Raw genomic sequence first — 17,629 nt, forward strand, 5'->3', positions numbered from 1 at the left:
TCTCCCGTTTTGGTGGCCTCAATTGTATGTTACTTTGTAACTGTAACATTGATAAGACTCCTGCAAAAGGATCTGCTTTTCATAGAGAAGTATTCTTAGCGTGGTCGTTAATATATAAACAATTTTTCCCCGCATTGGTATTTCATTTGGAACAATAAGGACATTTTGTATAGAAACAAGTCTTTATTTTTTAAGAACTGGTTCAATAATCATATCCTGCTGGTGAGTCAACTTTTTAATGCAGAAGGATTGTCACTCAATTATGAGGAATTTTTTATCTCGTTACAATATCCCTGTAACACCTAGAGAGTTCGCAATAGTCTTTGATGCTATTCCATGTGGAARTCTCATGTTATTTAGAGGTGTAGCCAGACCTCACCTTCTTGACCTACCCTCGCGTAATCCAGTTGACTCTCCAATAGGGAAAATATGTTTCTCCTTCCTCCCTCAGAACAACAGATCTATACGTGCTTTATTTCAAAGGGATATTGTCTCCATTCCTTATGTCACAAGTTACTGGAATACAGTGGTCACTAATATCTGTTGYAAAAAAGTCTGGTTATTACCACACAAATACTTGCTCATTAACAAGGTCAAAGAGGTCTCTTTCAGAATGATCCATAAGTATTACCCTGCGAATCATTACCTGAAGAAACTCAAAAAAAGACATTAACATTGATTGTACTMTTGTGTTGAGCATCCAGAAACAGTTTCACATATACTTTGGCATTGTCTACATGTAAAACAATTATGGAAAYATATTCACAGTTTTATAATTGTTAATATTCTTGATGACTTTTGTTTTATGGGAGAATGTGCTGCTCGGTTTCCTTAACCATAATAAAGATAAATTAAAAAATGTTTACCTCATAACTGTGCTAATGGAAAAATGTCATATTCGTAAATGTAAATTCACAAATAAAAAACACTGTTCCGTGTTTTCTATAAGGAATTCGAGCAGTACAATAAGACCATTCAACATTCTTCTAATAAGAAAGTTAAAACAATCAATATGTGTGCTTCTTTTAAGGTCTTTGTATAATCTGTCATTTGTTGTACCACCTAGCATGTTATCATTGTCTATTTGTGTACTTCTTGTATGTATACAGACTATTCTACATTCTAAAAATAAATTTCAAAAAGAGCTCTAGAAAGAGCCCGAGTTCCCGAGTTGAAAGACCGTTCAAATCGATGTTTTCCAGTCGGAGCTTGTTTCTTTCTGAGTTCCCAGTTGTTTTGACCGCAATGAAGTCGGCAGTACGAGAGTTTTGAACGCGGCATCTGCTTGTCAGGACTAGAAAATCGGAAATGTCCGACATTTCCTAGTTCCGACTAGCGCCTGAACTCGMCAAAAGCATTTTAGAGGAAAGAGTGCTCTCTAGTCGTCATCGTCATTATTGGTTCAACTCCAATCAAAAACGGCTTCCAAATTGCACGAGGGCAATAAATACAATTGAATGTATTATTATTATGAATAAAACAATTTATTGATAAAAACATAGGATTAAAAATACAGCGAACAAGGTAAAAAAAAATATATATATATATATATATGAGCAATGACGTGTCCGTCTCACACAAATGACGTGTCAACTTCAGCTCACGCACAATCCGTTGTTTTGCCTCTACCTTGTAGCTAGCTAGCTATGAATATTGTTTCAAGTTGTGTTGTATGTAGAGTTAGCGACGTTTGCCCGACAGCTTGGTGAAATTGCACCGTAGAAAGTATTCAGTTAGKTACCAACAGAGAAGTGGTACGTTTAGAAGACCCCGCAACACCATTGGCTTGCTTAGGAAATCTGACAACAGGACTCTGATGCAAACTGTTTCGTAGCTAGCTACATGTATAGACATAATATTAAACGGTATCATTATTCAATATAGTACGCTCTGCAGAATGAATATCAGCATGGGTGCCAAAAATAAGAAGCGAGTGGTACTTCCAAGTCGACCAGATCCGCCCACTGTAGAGCAAATTCTTGAGGACATCAACAGAGCCTTTTCGAATGATCCAGTCTTCAACGTCTTGGAAGATGGCAACCAAGGTACGCACTATGCGTCTTTGAATCAGGGTTGTATTCATTCGTCTGATTCCGTTGCAAAATATTTTACAATGGAAACAGTTTACTCCAAACGTAAATCGTTTTGCAACGAAAACGAGTTTCTATAGGACAAATTCGTTTAGGTCACTTCCCGTTTCATTCCGTTTGCTCTGTTTGCTTCCGTTTAGTTCCTAGAGTAAACGGCAAAGAATCCTACTAATGAAAACACCCCAGTTCATCAGTCAAACAGATGGCAAGTCATGAAAGGTAGGCTCAGCGAAATGACGTTGCCACGAGTAGCACCAAACCAGCGAGGAAAGGTTGAACCTCGCGCTTCACAGTTGTTTCGGAAATTMACCGACTGTTTACTTTCTGCATCTACATCATATCGCTGAGTCTACCTTTAAGTAGCCTGTTCATTGCCATGGTAGCCTGCCTTATTACTGTGAATTTAAACAGACACTTTCARTTTATTTCACCTAATGTAATGTTGACCTTTCAGCAAATGGTCTTCTTGATTAGACAGCCTATATGTTTTAACAAACCTATAGAACTAAACTGGATGTTGTCCCCTTCCACAGATGCCAAGAGGGGGTCATCAGACAATGAAGCAGAGACAAAGTACCTTCAGAGCCGCAGGTACTTGGAGATGAACGAGCGGCTTCAGGAGGTTAGAGGTGAACTTGTACAGCAGAGGGAGGATCTGTGGGTGGCCAAAGAGCAGTTGGAGATCAGTGTGGCCGAGGTCAAAGGGAGAGCCCTCTGACCAGTCTTCCCTCACAACGCAGGGCTGGGGGAGCACATTACCTCAGCTTAAACAGATTAATCAGGAATTAACTTGGCTTCCTTGAGTCATGCCACCTCAATCTCGCAGAGGAGGGTCTCATAGCAGAAAATAGAAATTGGACACAACAGATTGTTGTTCCAAATCATTGTTGGAGTTTAAAATTGTCTCCAWAAATTGATGTGACTTTTCACAAAATGTTAAAGCAAATTAGTTATGTGTATTGTCTACATGTTCTATAATGACAATTAATAAAATAATTATTTGTGAACAAATATAACTTGGTTTTTGATGTTCAATCACACTGACATGTGCAGGAGTCAGGCTACGGCTCATATGAATGTTATATTTTAACTTAAAGGTCATTATGTAGTTCATGCAATGATTAAGTACATGTCAGTGTAGAGTATATATTTGTTTATCTTAATTAGCTCAGAAAACTGTCAGTCTATGTCCACATTTKATTGGCATGAATGCATGTTTAGTCGATATAATTGAAAGCTCATATTATATTGCTTTGATATATTCAAGAAAAAGTAAAATGAAGCTTTAAATCAGCCAGGTAAATGATACACGTCCACAATTTATTTGATGAGAAAATGTATTATGATGACTTTCATTCCTTGGCCTATATCACATGGTACCATTTGCCTATGGCCCTGTTTATACATGGCATGAGATTTCTTCTACCCCATATCTGATCTGCTATAATCCTTTTTTCCTTTCACCCCATGGTCCAACTTAATTTTGCCTATCCTAGTTGTAGCAAAGTGAGTAATATCAAAATGACACTGGTCTCACAGGATACCTAATTGCTAATACAATATTCCAGTTCCGAGTCATGGCCGGTCCAAATCGGCTTTCTATTCCACCTTGGGAGGGGATTTCACTAGACTCGTTCACAAATCTTTCTGGTGCTTTCAAGCATTGAATCTAACTTTACGTAATTTAATGCCAGGTATAAACAAGGTCTATGACATTCATGGTGTACAACCTTGGATCTTTTAATCTGATTTGTAACATACATTATACAACATTTCCGTTGTAAGAACCTTTACAAAAGAGTTCAAGAATACTGTCTTGATCTTTGACAACTTTCCTATGTACTCCATTGTCACTACTAGTCTTTAAGGGCTGTTTATACATTATCAATGGCCATTGTGACAAAGGGGCTTGGTTAATTGCATTACTCAAATGCTTTGGAAATGTTACCTGACTCAATTTAACATTGTACATTAAATGAGAATAAACAGCTCTTAAATTCCATGGAAATCACGCCAGATTAGTTTAATTTCTGTCAAGCACTTCTCTCAATCGAGTTGTCTTGGTTACATCTCTTACGAGAACATATGAACAGATGATGTTACAACTACAGAGAATATGCATTTTTATTTCTAAGGTCTTTATGCTTGAGTTCTTTGACCTATCACTACTGACAGCAAGACGTTTAAGCGGATATTAACACCTTTCTGTAAATATTTCTACAGAATAATTTCTGTATGTGTACTCTTGTGTAGAACCCAACAGTGGTTTCTTAACGACCATCATCCACCTTCACACCATATTGTACAGTACCTGCTCTCTGATTACTTTATGTGATTCTAGAGGCAAACACATATGTCATAGCATTCAATAGACAAAGGCATTTACAGCTATTAAGTTGAAATACAGTCATTCAAACTGTTCATCTACAATTAGAATTAATGAGCATGGCATATTCTCACTGCCACTTGATCCAGAATGGAGATGGACAAGAAATGCATGTTTGTTCCCATGGCTGGTKATTTTTTGTAGGTCTTTTTAAATAAGGAAGAATGCCACTGAGGAGAAGTTAATTTTAGTCCAACATCTACAATATTAACAGGTGTAATACAGGTGTATTTAGCATGCTGTAAGGAGCAACACAAAGAGTTGTTTTTGCTCACTGGGAAGCATATAGAGTTCTACTGCATGTCTGCACCAATGTTCCCTCAATTTTTTTGGTGCGCTGCGCAAATCAAATTTTAGGTCTTGTGAGCGGAAACTTGAATGTTGTGAGAATTTTGTCCAACTTCCGGCGTGTGTTTACAGTTTTAGACAGTAACCAATAGGCTATTGTGGCTATTTGAGCATAATGTAGGCCTACCAACAAAACGAATGGAGCAAATCCCATAACATTCACATGGAAATAGATTTTTATTTTTATGAAATAGCCTACAGTAGCCTATATGTGGTGTTCAATGCAGGCCTACATTGCATGAGACTTTTTAAAACGTTTTTACATTATGAAGGGCTTGACATTAATTCATTATTTTTTACCTATTCTCTAACACCATGGGTAAAACAGGTGACTGTAAATTGCATTGTATAGTGTTATATGATGCAAGAAACCACTTTACAAAATTCGATTAATTATTATTACCATACAGCGAATTAGATAATGTAGGCTACCCCTCTTCCTATTGGCTTATGTGCATATTCACGCCTGTCTCAAAATACAACACTGCCCCTTTAATTAAGACATAAGCTTTTTACCTGACTGGCTTTTCAACGAGCTTGAAATGTAGCCTACACGTTTTGTGCTCTTGTATGAAGCAGTAACTCTCCATTGCTGACCTATACTTATCTATAACTGGGCTAATAACTCGCTATCTAGCGAAGAATATCAACAAATGTCCACACGCGCGGCTCTGATCTGAAAAGCCATTCACTCGCGGGTGATTGAAAGACCGCTCGTGGGCAACACCCGCCAATAGAATTCTACTCCGTTGCGCTCTGGCTCTGCCTACAACCAAATAACAGACTAAATCTTGCAAAGTTGGATTTGTTTTGGTTTGTTGCATTAAAAAGGGGCTGATATAATGTTGATTCGATCACAGAAAATGTTGCTCTATATAATGTGAACTCAGTGAAGTGAACTCTTGAATCTCTGAGCCACCTGGCTTTTTTTTCTGCGTGGCAGTCCTGGAGGAGGTGCACGGCTGCGCATGCGCTCAGTTTTGAGGGAACATTGGTCTGCATGCATTTACAATACCGCTTTTGAAACAGAATACAGATAACATAGTGTTCCAGCAGTGCTGATTATTTAACTTTAACTATTGGCAATAACAATTCCTGCAGTGGTTCTAAAGTGAAGGCTAACAGTGTGGTATCCTCAGTAGTAAATAGTGTGGCGAAGGCGAAGCAGTAACATGTGGGTACATAGTAAATACTTTACATAATATTATGTCCATATTTTGATGTATTTCAACAGTCTTTTTCAAATTAGTTTGGAGCCACACTAGTACTTTTTCAAAAACACACAAGTCTTCCAGCTGGGTTTTCACTCAATGATTTGCATATTGTTTTTCAATAATGGTTGTTCCTTCATTTTGATGATGGTGCTGTATGTCTTGAAATCCACAGACAATTGTATTTTTTCTATGTTGTCATGTCTACACTAATCTTCTAACAAGCAATGGTTTATATACAAATACAAAAAGTACAAAAATGTGCATTTTGTATGAGATTAGTCTACTCCCCGTAACTCCTCTCTAAATATAGGATAGTGTTATTCTATCCAATGAAGTCCTGTCTTAATGCATACATCCAACTTGTATGAATGACATGTGGGATCAGATGATTTGAAATGACAAGTGTTCTTTTTTGAAGACATGTCTCTGATGCAGTGAGGAAAAAGAAGGTTCAATACCCGAGGTAAAAGGATTGATATACACAAGTATTTGTGTTAGTTTCAATCAGGAACACAGTAGGATTTTTCTCATCTCAATTGTACAGAATTACATACGGTACTACGTAGTAGGTACTAGGCTTCAGATTTTTCACATGACTTCTCATTGATTGTTGTTGCTTGGCTCTGTGCGTCTTGCAGGCAGCAGGCCATGGGGCTGGGTATGTAGTTGAATGGGGTGACCCGAACTGCCTTGCTGGGGGAGCTCTGACGGAAATGGCCGACACCGCCTGTGTGAGTTTCCACAGAGTGAGCGTTTCCAGAGGATGCTGTGCTGTAACTCTTTAGGGATCCATCAGAGTCTCCATCTTGGCCGGAGCCAATGCTGATCTTTCTAAGGAGGGCTAGTCTCGCTGCCTCCTCTGAGATGATTGGAGCTGTCTCAACAGTTGGAGAGGTGCTTGAGTTGGTCTTGTTGSACGAGAAATCCTCTGTTTGGACTGTAGCGTCGCTCGTCTTTCTTGACTTAAGTAAAATGGTCGGCAGTTTCCTTGGCAGTGCTGGTGGTTTTGGTTTTGGCCCTTCAGGAACAGGCAACAGAGGCAATGCAGTAGATGGCAGCGTGCTCTTCAAGATTTGAGGCACATCCTCATCCCGAATCCTCCTCCAGGTGACTCTGTCATTGAGGTGTGATCCAGTTCTCTGCTGCTTCTTCTTTGTATCGTCCTCACTCTTGGCTCGCCCACTTGAGTCGGAGGACGAGGAGCGGAGGGAGGAGCGGCTGGTTACTCTGCTTAGTATGTTTATGCTGGGCGATGAGGAATGGCGCTTGATGTTGTCTCTTGCCTGCTGCTTGGTTGCAGAGATGTTTCTCGGAGGCACCCTGCAGGGACTCTCTGAGCTGGTTCTCCTGGCTGGACGCCTCGTTGAGAGGTCTCGGTCACTAGAGCAGGCTCTGGACAGAGTCACAGTCTGCCTTTGAAGCCCCTGCTCCTGCCTTGGCTCTTGCCTTTGCCCGGGGCCCTTTCCTTGAATTCTTCTTGGCCCCTGAGCAACTACCTTTAGCTCTTGGCATCGAGATGAGCATAGGAAGACTGCAGGAGCACCTGGAATTGCTTTTCTGGGCGATGCGTGCTGCGAGGTAGGCACAGAGCGTGAGGACGAAATGTCACGTCTCATCCTTGTCTTCGATTCCTTGATAAAGGTCAATTGTCTCAGGAACCCATTGCGGTCAGACTCGCTGCTGCTTGAATGGGTAGATGTCATGCTGACTAAGTCAAAACGATTGGCTGGAGGGATTATTTTTCCAGCCACCTGACTGTTTTGTCTGCTGATACTTGTGGCTTGGTTGGTTACCAATGGCGATAGAGTTCTGGACTGTCTTGCTGCATTCTGCATGAAGGGTATTCGGACGGGTGACTTCTGTGTTTTGTGTCCTGGAGATATTGGGCTCTGATTTGAAGGAACAGTGGAACGTCCCTTTCTTTCAGGTGGACTACTTGCTGGTGTGTTATCTTTTTGGGGAACAGATTTACTTGTTTGTGAGGGGGAGATTATTTTCTTCTGTGACTGTCTCGATGGAGTAGAGCTTTGAGATGATCCAGAGGATGAGCTCTTTGGTATCCTCGGAGGTGGGGTTGAGCTTCTTTTCGGCAAACACCACTGTGTGGAGTCCAGGGGTTGTCCCAAACGGTGGAGACTCTTTGACCTCTGTTGAGCAAGGTTTGGATTCTTTGGAGCATCTGTTTTGGAGGATTCTTTATTAGGAGGCGGCCTTTGCGAAAGATTTGTCTCTTTCTTAGGCGTGTATGTCACTGTTCTACCTCTGAAGACCACTGGCAGATTTGGAACTGGTTTACGTTGGTTAAAGTCCAGTGGTTTGTTTGCTTTTTTGTCTTTAAAGATCTTCTTTTCTTTAGGCGTAAAGCTAGATCCAGACATAAATGAGAGGACAGATTCAGTCTCTTCAGAGGAATGTTCTTGAGACTTTGATGCTTGTAACCTTGTGACAACAGAATTAGCTCCTTCTTGTATTACTCTCCATTCAACACTGTTGAGGTCTGAGTCTTTATCAGATGCTATATCGTCACTGTCAAAGTCTTGTTCATTGTTCCATCCACCCGACACTTTCTGCATGTCGTTTCTTTGTTTCTGCTTCTTCTCTGCTTTCTTTCTTGCAGAGAGCTTCTTCCTCTGCTTGGGCATTGCAGATGTTATGCATTTTTGCAGAAGATCATCCTCTGAATCCATACTGACTGAGCTTGGTGAGCTTTGTTCCTCATACTGATTGTGGATGTGCATTGGTCTTGTTTGTTGGACCTGGTTAGATATCTTGTTGTGTTTGTTTTTCACCCATACTTGCTGAGATTTTGATTGGTGTTCCTCAAATTCTGCATCACTCAAAGAGCTAAGAGATGAACTAAGAGAGTAACATGTGGGTGTTTCCTCCATGATTAGTTTGTGTTTGATCCTATTAAAGCCTTTGGGTCTTGTCTGGGAATTGTCAATCCGACCAATATTAGTCATACTTCGGGAGAGAGTGTTTCTGCTGGACTCTCTCATCTGTTTTCTCCCTGTCCTTTTCATCACTCCCTCCTCTTTGTKTGTCTGGTCATCATTCAAGCAGTAAATGGCTTCCCCTGTAGATGTTGGATGGGGCATGGACTGAAAAGCCTTATTTCTCTCTATTGCTCTCTGATTTTGGTTCCCTTCTGTGTTTGGCTTTATGATAGGTAGATCCAGTTTCCTTGTCAGGACCTGTCCCTGCTTTTGTCTTTGTTGATTGGGTGATTGATCACGGTTTCTCTGATTAGCCACTCTATCAGCAACTTCTTTGCTCTGCATCAGTACTCTTTGAGTGGGAATGACATGTTTGATTGACCTGCTCATTTGATTGACAAGTATGTCAGGCTGACTGGTCATTTTAGTGGGCTTGTGGAAGTGCGAGAAAACCCGAAGGTCTTCAATTCTCTTTGCCTCTTGATCCAACAATTCCTGTTTGTTCATACTTCTAACCCTCCAATCTTTTGCCCCCTTGTCCCTCACTGGGTACTGAAGTGTTTCGTCACTTAACGATGTCGTGCTGGAAAAGTTGACAGGGGTGCCCTCAGCAGAATCAGTGTATGATGAATCATCAAGATATAAGTCCTTTTGTTGCATCACAATCCTTCTCCCTGAGCACATTTGATTGGCATTGTTAGGAACCATCATATAAACAGGTATAGGTTTTCTGGTTTGGGAGTTTAGAACATGGGTGGGTAAGGTGGAGATCAAGGAGGGCATTACTTTCCTGAACTTGGAGGGCATTGCTGAATTGATGCATTCTTTGAGAATTTCTATATCATCATCTGAATTGCCCTCACTATATCTCTCCCCTTGGTCCATAAAAGAAGGATGCTCATTGTCACCTCTATCTCCATGAGCCCTTGGGAATGATGGATTGTTGTCCTTTTGCTGGAGTAAGGGAGTCAATTTCAGTTCCACATCCTTCTGAATGTAGTGCTCATGAAGAGGTAGAGCACTCAAGCTGGAGGCACATGAAAAGTTCTCTGTGGGTTTTTCTACTGTAAAGTAGATCATGGTGTCCAAATCTGGAGGTAAGTTGACCCTTTCCTTAAAGTCTGCAATTTCCATGAACTTGCGCAAGCTGCTTTCCCACTGCCCTGCTGTCCCAGCATTTTGGGTTTCTGGTCCATTTGATTCAGCAAAGCATGGGGTTTTGCTTCGACTGGGGGGCATGGTTTGCCCTGGACTGTCAGGAAGATCACTTGGACTTATGGTTCCACTGATCATTCCGCTGCATGGATCACTAAGTATGGAGCTGGCAATTGAATGAGACTCAAAGCTACCCAGTGAGCTGACCGAGCTACAACGGCTCATCACAAGTGGGGTCTCATGGATGTAGTTCTCTGATGAACTTGAAGGTGATCTGTCCTCAAGTATGCCTGGTGATACACCCCTGAGGAACACCTTTTCACGTTTGGTGGGGCAGGGAATTTCAATAGGATCAGACCCAATGCTCAGACAGGTTTTTGAATCAGTGACTAGCAGTTGGCTATCACTTAAATCCTCCAGGGTCTCATTCTCCTCCTCCCTATTGACCAGATCCCCATCTTCCATTTCAATGATCTCAAGTGATGAGTCACTCTCCAACTCATTTTCACTTTGACTCTGTCCGTCAAGAGCTCCATCACCAGAGGAGAGGGAGGACAGGGAACTGCAACGGGAGAAACAGATTGGGGTGTTCTCCACCGAATACTTCTGCAGTGTCTCCATTGGGCCAATGGTTGGACTTCTAGCAGAGCTCATTGGAGAAAACTTGCCTAAACTCCCTCCAGTCATCACAGTTGGGACCCAGGCTTGTCTCCTCATTGCTTGAGCTGCCTGCACATTGATGGCACTTTTTGCAACACCAAACTTGGAGACACTTTGAATTAGAGGGACATGTTGGTAGGAAGGGGACAGCTTTATGGAAGTCATGCTGACATCAGAAGACATTTTAGTTGATGCACTAGCTGGTGTTTGCGGGGGCAGCTCTTGGCTCTTCTCTGTTTCTGTGCTATTTAGTTCAAGCAATTGAACCTCTTTGTTGTCCACAGAATCTCTCTCTGGCACATCGATCGGACTTGTCGCATTGAGAACATGAGCTCTGATGTTAAGATATTCTTGATGGGCCACCTTAAGATCAAGCTTGTTAGGTCGTCTTTGAGCTATTGCTGATCTCGCTGAGGGCCTAATCTGGTCCTTGCTACCACAATAGCCATCACTGGTACTGCCACTGTTGAGACTGTCAGTGGACAAACTTGCATGGGTGGTTTTGAGACGTAAGAGAGCATAGGCTCTGTTTAGACGTTCTCTGTGTGCAAAGTTGCTGGTATCAGAGAGGCGGCAGGGGGAGCATGACTTGGCCCGGGCCTCATGGAGTTCATCTGATCCATAAGGCCAGTCTGCAAAATGGTCCTCTGAGCTAAGGCTGAAGCTGTCCTCCGAAGATGTATGCATGGTAATGTCCTCCACAAGCTTATCAATCTTGGCCACAGTGTTGGTGATCTTTTTTGCTAATTTTCCTGCTGCAACAGACACCTCGTCTTCTGGAGGCGCTGGCCTCTTATCCACTGTCTGTGGTGGCTCCACGTCTCTCTCCGGTTCACTGTCCTTCTTGCGAGGCTGGTTTTGAAGAAAGTTGGAATTGGTCAGGAACATGGAGAGCATGGAGAAACTCCCTGTATCCAGACTACTGGAGACATTAGGGGCCTCATCATCGTCAAAGCAGCCTGAGTCAGATGCATAATCCTTTGCCAGGCTCTCGATATGCCGCAGCGGCTTGTTAATGCTTGGATGCTTGGGGCTGCTTTGTTTTTCAATGGAATCAAATGTTTCAGCAAGGTGCTTTGCATCTAGCTCAGCCTCCAGTGCTTTCTGCTTCCTCATGTAGAGCGAGGGCATGCAGGAACCAGGGGATATGACCGCAGCATCCTTATACTTGAGGGGCCGATTCGTGAGCAGGTTCCGTAAAGCTGCGGCACTTCCCATGGCTATCATTTTGTGCTTGGAGTGGATGAGGTTGCGCAGCATGCTGACTGCTCCCAGGTCCCACAGCAGCTCCTGGTCCTTGGGACTGCGGGCAGAGAGGTTCCAGAGGGTCCCACAAGCGTTGCTCACAATCGTCAGGCTGTGAGAGCGCAGGTGCTGAAGCAGCGTTTGGAGGCAGTTGTGGTCCCTGAGGATTTGCCTGAATTGAAAGAGAAAAAATACTTATTCAAGCATGTTAGAATGAATTTTGTGGATATTTACAGTTGAAGTCGGAAGTTTACATACACTCAGGTTGGAGTCATTAAAACTCGTTTTTCAACCACTCCACAAATTTCTTGTTAACAAACTATAGTTTTGGCAAGTCGGTTAGGACATCTACATTGTGCATGACACAAGTAATTTTTCCAACAATTGTTTACAGACAGATTATTTCACTGTATCACAATTCCAGTGGGTCAGAAGTTTACATACACTAAGTAGAATGTGCCTTTAAACAGCTTGGAAAATTCCAGAAAAAGATGTAATGGCTTTAGAAGCTTCTGATAGGTTAATTGACATCATTTGAGTCAATTGGAGGTGTACTTGTGGATGTATTTCAAGGCCTACCTTCAAACTCAAGGCCTCTTTTCTTGACATCATGGGAAAATCAAAAGAAATCAGCCAAGACCTCAGAAAAAAAAATTGGAGACCTCCACAAGTCTGGTTCATCCTTGGGAGAAATTTCCAAACGCCTGAAGGTACCACGTTTATCTGTACAAACAACAGTACGCAAGTATAAACACAAACACCATGGGACCGTGCAGCTGTCATACCGCTCAGGAAGGAGACGTGTTCTGTGTCCTAGAGATGAACGTACTTTGGTGCGAAAAGTGCAAATCAATCCCAGAAAAACAGCAAAGGACCTTGTGAAGATGCTGGAGGAAATGGGTACAAAAGTATCTACATCCACAGTAAAACGAGTCCTATATCGACGTAACCTGAAAAGCCGCTCAGCAAGGCAGAAGCCTCTGATCCAAAACCGTCATAAAAAAGCCAGACTACGGTTTGCAAATGCACGTGGGGACAAAGATCGTACCTTTTGGAGAAATGCCCTCTGGTCTGATGAAAAAAAAAATAGAACTGTTTGGCCATAATGACCATCGTTATGTTTGGAGGAAAAAGGAGGAAGCTTGCAAGCCGAAGAACACCATCCCAACCGTGAAGCACAGGGGTGGCAGCATCATGTTGTGGGGGTGCTTTGCTGCAGGAGGAACTGATGCACTTCATAAAATAGATGGCATCATGAAGCAGGAAAGTTATGTGGGTATATTGAAGCAACATCTCAAGACATCAGTCAAGAAGTTAAAGCTTGGTCGCAAATGGGTCTTCCAAATGGACAATGACCCCAAGCATACTTCCAAAGTTATGGCTTAAGGACAACAAAGTCAAGGTATTGGAGTGGCCATCACAAAGCCCTGACCTCAATCCCATAGAACATTTGTGGGCAGAACTGAAAAAGCGTGTGCAAGCAAGGAGGCCTACAAACCTGACTCAGTTACACCAGCTCTGTCAGGAGGAATGGGCCAAAATTCACCCAACTTATTGTGGGAAGCTCTTGCAAGGCTACCCGAAACGTTTGACCCAAGATTACATTTTTTTAAAGGCAATGCTACCAAATACTAATTGAGTGTATGTGAACTTCTGACCCACTGGGAATGTGATGAAAGATATAAAAGCTAAAAGAAATAATACTCTCTACTATTATTCTGACATTTCACATTCTTAAAATAAAGTGGTGATCCTAACTGACCTAAGACAGGGAATTTTTACTAGGATTAAATGTCAGGAATTGTGAAAAACTGAGTTGAAATGTATTTGGCTAAGGTGTATGTAAACTTCCGACTTCAACTGTATGGCAATAATTATTGAACTGTTGCACTGATATACAGTAGGATTCAATTCAAGTAAATACCTGTAATCATCCCGTGTGGCCACAAGACTGGAAACATTGCGCAGGATGCCACCTCCACTCTCGATGATTGCCAGTGAGTTGGTCTGACATCTGTAGGTGAGGGTGCTGACCAAGAAGCCCAGAGCCCCATCTACTGAGCAAATGGCCACCTTGTTCTCAGGACTGTGTGCTGACAGGTTCCACAGAGCGCTGAGGAGGCTCTTCAACGTGGATTCCTAAAATGGGATTTTACATTTACATTGCATTAGAGATTAGAATTGTGCAGATATTTTGCCATTGTTTCCTTTGGTTATTGCTTTAGTTACAATTGCCACCATGCATCGATTACATCATCTCGGTGTGATCTTACTTTTGTGGCTTGAAGAGCACAGGTTATCAATCCGGTTACACTCCCTATGTCTCTAAGGACCCTCTTGCTGTTGATGTCTGCACGCCATGACAGATTTCTCAGAATACTAGACACTACCTGTGATGGGAAAAATAGATATCTCTTTAGCCATGTGGTACTGGAAACATTGACTTAAACCACTGAAACTGAAAAGAGTAATGTTTCGTGGTTCTGAAAGGTTGACAAAAAATACAACACTCTCAAGTAGTTAGGATAGTAGTAACCATGTTGTACCTGATGTAGTTCCTCACTATCAGATGCAAGTTGGGCAACAATGGCCTGCAGGCAGCTTTTCTTTGTGCAGAGAGTGGCCTGTGTAAAAGAGAGGTCAGACAGGGGTCATTTATCTTGAATAAAAAAATATTCTTACAATTGGGATAAATATGTATCGCTCTGTTTTTTCAATGCTTTTCTCATGATACATTACCTTGTTGACTACATCTCCGAAAGTGAGGTTTGTCAGCGCCATCCCTGCGTAGCGTCGAAGCGCCATATTGATGGGATCGTTCTTCATTCCGTACAGCTCCTGGTCCAAGTGCATTAGCTCTGCAACTACCTGCAACCCCCCTAAACAGAGACACACCAGCCATGCACATCACAAACTGAACAATCAGTTCATTCACATATAATATTTGTCAGTAAGGTTATGCTTTATCATCTTAGCTGGAAGTATATTTCCCATTGACATGTTGTTCACTAACCTAGTTCATTCATGGCTTGTCGGTACTCCTCCTCAAAGGAGAGCTTCATGACAGCACACATGGCCTGGCAGATCTGGGGCTCCAATGTCTCAGGGATGTCTGAATACAACACAGACAAGTACAGCTGAAATTACTTCCACATTCACAGTATAATCCACAGTGTGCTATAGAGATGGCAATAATCGCCTAAAATAATCCTGCTTCCCTCCACTACTAACCTGTGGTTGTAGTACCTCCGGGGGAGGGCCTCCCCACGTGGCTCTCGATCCAGTCCCAGCCGCTGTCACAGTGCGAGCGGATCTGCTCCAGCACGTGCAGCACCCTCATCTCCCGCCGGGCTTGGCCCTCGTCTGGCTGGGAGTACACTATGTTGTGCAGGGCAGCGCTGGCTCTGGATCGGGCCTCCCGGCTGCTCCCTGTACTTCCGTCCGCCTCTCCGGCGCCCCCTGGGCCGTCGTGAAGGATCTGAACCAGCAGGGGGACACAGCCTGACTTGCGCATGGCGATGCAGCTGTCTTGGGAGCTGGACATGGTCAGCAGAGTGCGGGACATCTCCTCCCTGTCCCGGTTGGCCAACATGGAGAGCAGCCAGAACACCATCTCCACCTAATCCAGATAAAATACAAAATGGCCGCGGTGAGTACGTATGTAATTCACCTTTATTTTGACTTTTATATTTTAAATACTTTTATTTTACTACAATATTTTACAACAACGACTTGAGAAGAATGTTTGATATTATAACACTGACATGCATGACCAACGAATCGGAAAATGGTGGTTGGATAGTATCATATGCATGTAAGCTCTACTTTTGCTACACATGACAGGGCAATGGGACCATTATTGTCCACCTAAACAAATATTAATCTAGATAATGCAAAGCCAGTAATGCAAACTGCATTGTACATCTGCACCGACATTCATCGTACTAAATATGTAACGATGCCCTTACTTTGCTTCCATCTCCTTGTGCATCAATCGCAGAAGAAGACAATGCATTTTCTGTTTCACAGCTTGAGATCTGCAAATACAGAAAGGGATAGGAAATGGCATGGTTTTAAGATGCTTCATGTCAATGAGGGTCAAGTAACGTGGATTATTTCTTGTTTTGCAGCATGAAAGTCAGTAGAAGGCTGTTTGCTTTGAACTTTCAAAACAGTCGTCACGATCAAGACGGTCCCCAAGTGCCCTCGAGAAAATGTATTCGGTTATTAATTGCAGACTAAATCTCTAAATTACGAAGAGATGTATGGATCAATCCTAAAGGTTATGGAAATTAGAACAAAATCTTTGTATATATATTATTCTATAATTTCCATTTGTATATGTTTCTTTGGTCTAAGAGACATCATTTTGAAATAATGCCATTTGAATGGAAAGATTGATACATTATTTATTCACAGTACGTTAGCTAGTATCTCATGAATTATTGTACAAATATAATTATACCTGATAGGTAGGCCTAAATAAATAAGAAATGTATGCAGCTGCTGGCATTGGTAGATCATTGGAATTTCATACAAGTTAAAAAACAAATGTTCAACATTTTCTGTTCAATCCTAAGTATTTAGTAGTCGGCATCAAAACCCCCTGAAGTGAACACCAGAATGAGATGTTATTGTCAATAGACCACTAACAGCTACAGTGCCTTCAGAAAGTATTCACACCCCTTGACTTATTCCACATTTTGTTGTGTTACAACCTGAATTTAAAATGGATTAAATTCTCACCCATCTACCCCATAATGAAACATTTATTTAAAATGTAAAAATAAAAATGTCTTATTTTCATCAGAATTCACACACTGAGTTAATACTTTGTAGAAGTACATTTGGCAGGGATTACAGCTGTAATTAATTCTGGGTAAGTCTCTAAATTTCTTCAAACTCTGTCAAATTGGTTGTTGATCATTGCTAGACAATCATTTTCAGGTCTTGCCATAGATTTTCAAGTAGATTTAGGTCAAAACTGTAACTCGGCCACTCAGGAACAGTCACTGTCTTCTTGGTAAGACACTCCAGTGTAGATTTGGCCTTGTGTTTTTGGTTATTGTCCCACTGAAAGGTGAATTAATCTCCCAGTGTCTGGTGGAAAGCAGACTGCACCAGGTTTTCTTTTTAAAGTCTGTGAAATGCTGCCTTAGTGCCTTGTTGCAAACAGAATGTATGTTGTGGAATATTTTTTATTCTGTACAGGCGTCATGCTTGTCAATTAGGTTTTTATTGTGGAGTAATTTTTTTTCCACCTTTATTTAACCAGGTAGGCAAGTTGAGAACAAGTTCTCATTTACAATTGCGACCTGGCCAAGATAAAGCAAAGCAGTTCGACACAATACAACAACAGAGTTACACATGGAGTAAAACAAACATACAGTCAATAATACAGTAGAAAATAAGTATATATACAATGTGAGCAAATGAGGTGAGATAAGGGAGGTAAAGGCAAAAAAAATACAAAAAATAAAACTACAATATAAACTCTATAACTGTTTTAAAATCCCTGATCTGTTTTCCTTCTCTCCGGTAACTGAGTTAGGAAGGACGCCTGTATCTTTGTAGTGACGGAAGTATTGATACACC

At 41.8% G+C, this 17,629-nt stretch overlaps 2 protein-coding genes across 2 annotated transcripts in view; one reads left to right on the top strand and one right to left on the bottom strand.

Moving 5' to 3' along the window:
• The first annotated feature begins 1,568 nt into the window (after window positions 1-1,568).
• Window positions 1,569-3,106, top strand: lg16h19orf25 (linkage group 16 C19orf25 homolog). Its single transcript, XM_024004490.2, has 2 exons — window positions 1,569-2,045; window positions 2,624-3,106. The coding sequence occupies exons 1-2, from the start codon at window positions 1,898-1,900 to the stop codon at window positions 2,806-2,808; spliced, it is 333 nt and encodes a 110-aa protein (XP_023860258.1). The 5' UTR covers window positions 1,569-1,897; the 3' UTR covers window positions 2,809-3,106.
• Window positions 3,107-3,389: 283 nt separating this feature from the next.
• Window positions 3,390-17,629, bottom strand: part of LOC111975686 (APC regulator of WNT signaling pathway 2) — a 36,705-nt gene continuing 22,465 nt past the window's right edge. Inside the window, exons 8-15 of the mRNA XM_024004196.2 lie at window positions 16,003-16,071; window positions 15,266-15,653; window positions 15,048-15,146; window positions 14,774-14,913; window positions 14,581-14,658; window positions 14,308-14,424; window positions 13,959-14,173; window positions 3,390-12,206 (exon numbers count right to left, since the gene is read on the bottom strand). Of these exons, the coding sequence (XP_023859964.1) occupies window positions 6,611-12,206; window positions 13,959-14,173; window positions 14,308-14,424; window positions 14,581-14,658; window positions 14,774-14,913; window positions 15,048-15,146; window positions 15,266-15,653; window positions 16,003-16,071 (6,702 nt within the window). The 3' untranslated portion in view covers window positions 3,390-6,610. The remainder of the gene's footprint in view (window positions 12,207-13,958; window positions 14,174-14,307; window positions 14,425-14,580; window positions 14,659-14,773; window positions 14,914-15,047; window positions 15,147-15,265; window positions 15,654-16,002; window positions 16,072-17,629) is intronic.

This window comes from Salvelinus sp. IW2-2015, linkage group LG16 (genome assembly GCF_002910315.2).
Source record: "Salvelinus sp. IW2-2015 linkage group LG16, ASM291031v2, whole genome shotgun sequence".
Taxonomy (NCBI): Eukaryota; Metazoa; Chordata; class Actinopteri; order Salmoniformes; family Salmonidae; genus Salvelinus; species Salvelinus sp. IW2-2015.

Excerpts from the sequence above, each read along its gene's own strand:
- lg16h19orf25 (XM_024004490.2), top strand. The coding sequence starts at position 1,898 with ATGAATATCAGCATGGGTGCCAAAAATAAGAAGCGAGTGGTACTTCCA. Across the intron at positions 2,046-2,623 it reads CTTGGAAGATGGCAACCAAG|ATGCCAAGAGGGGGTCATCA; the intron begins GTACGCACTATG and ends CCCCTTCCACAG.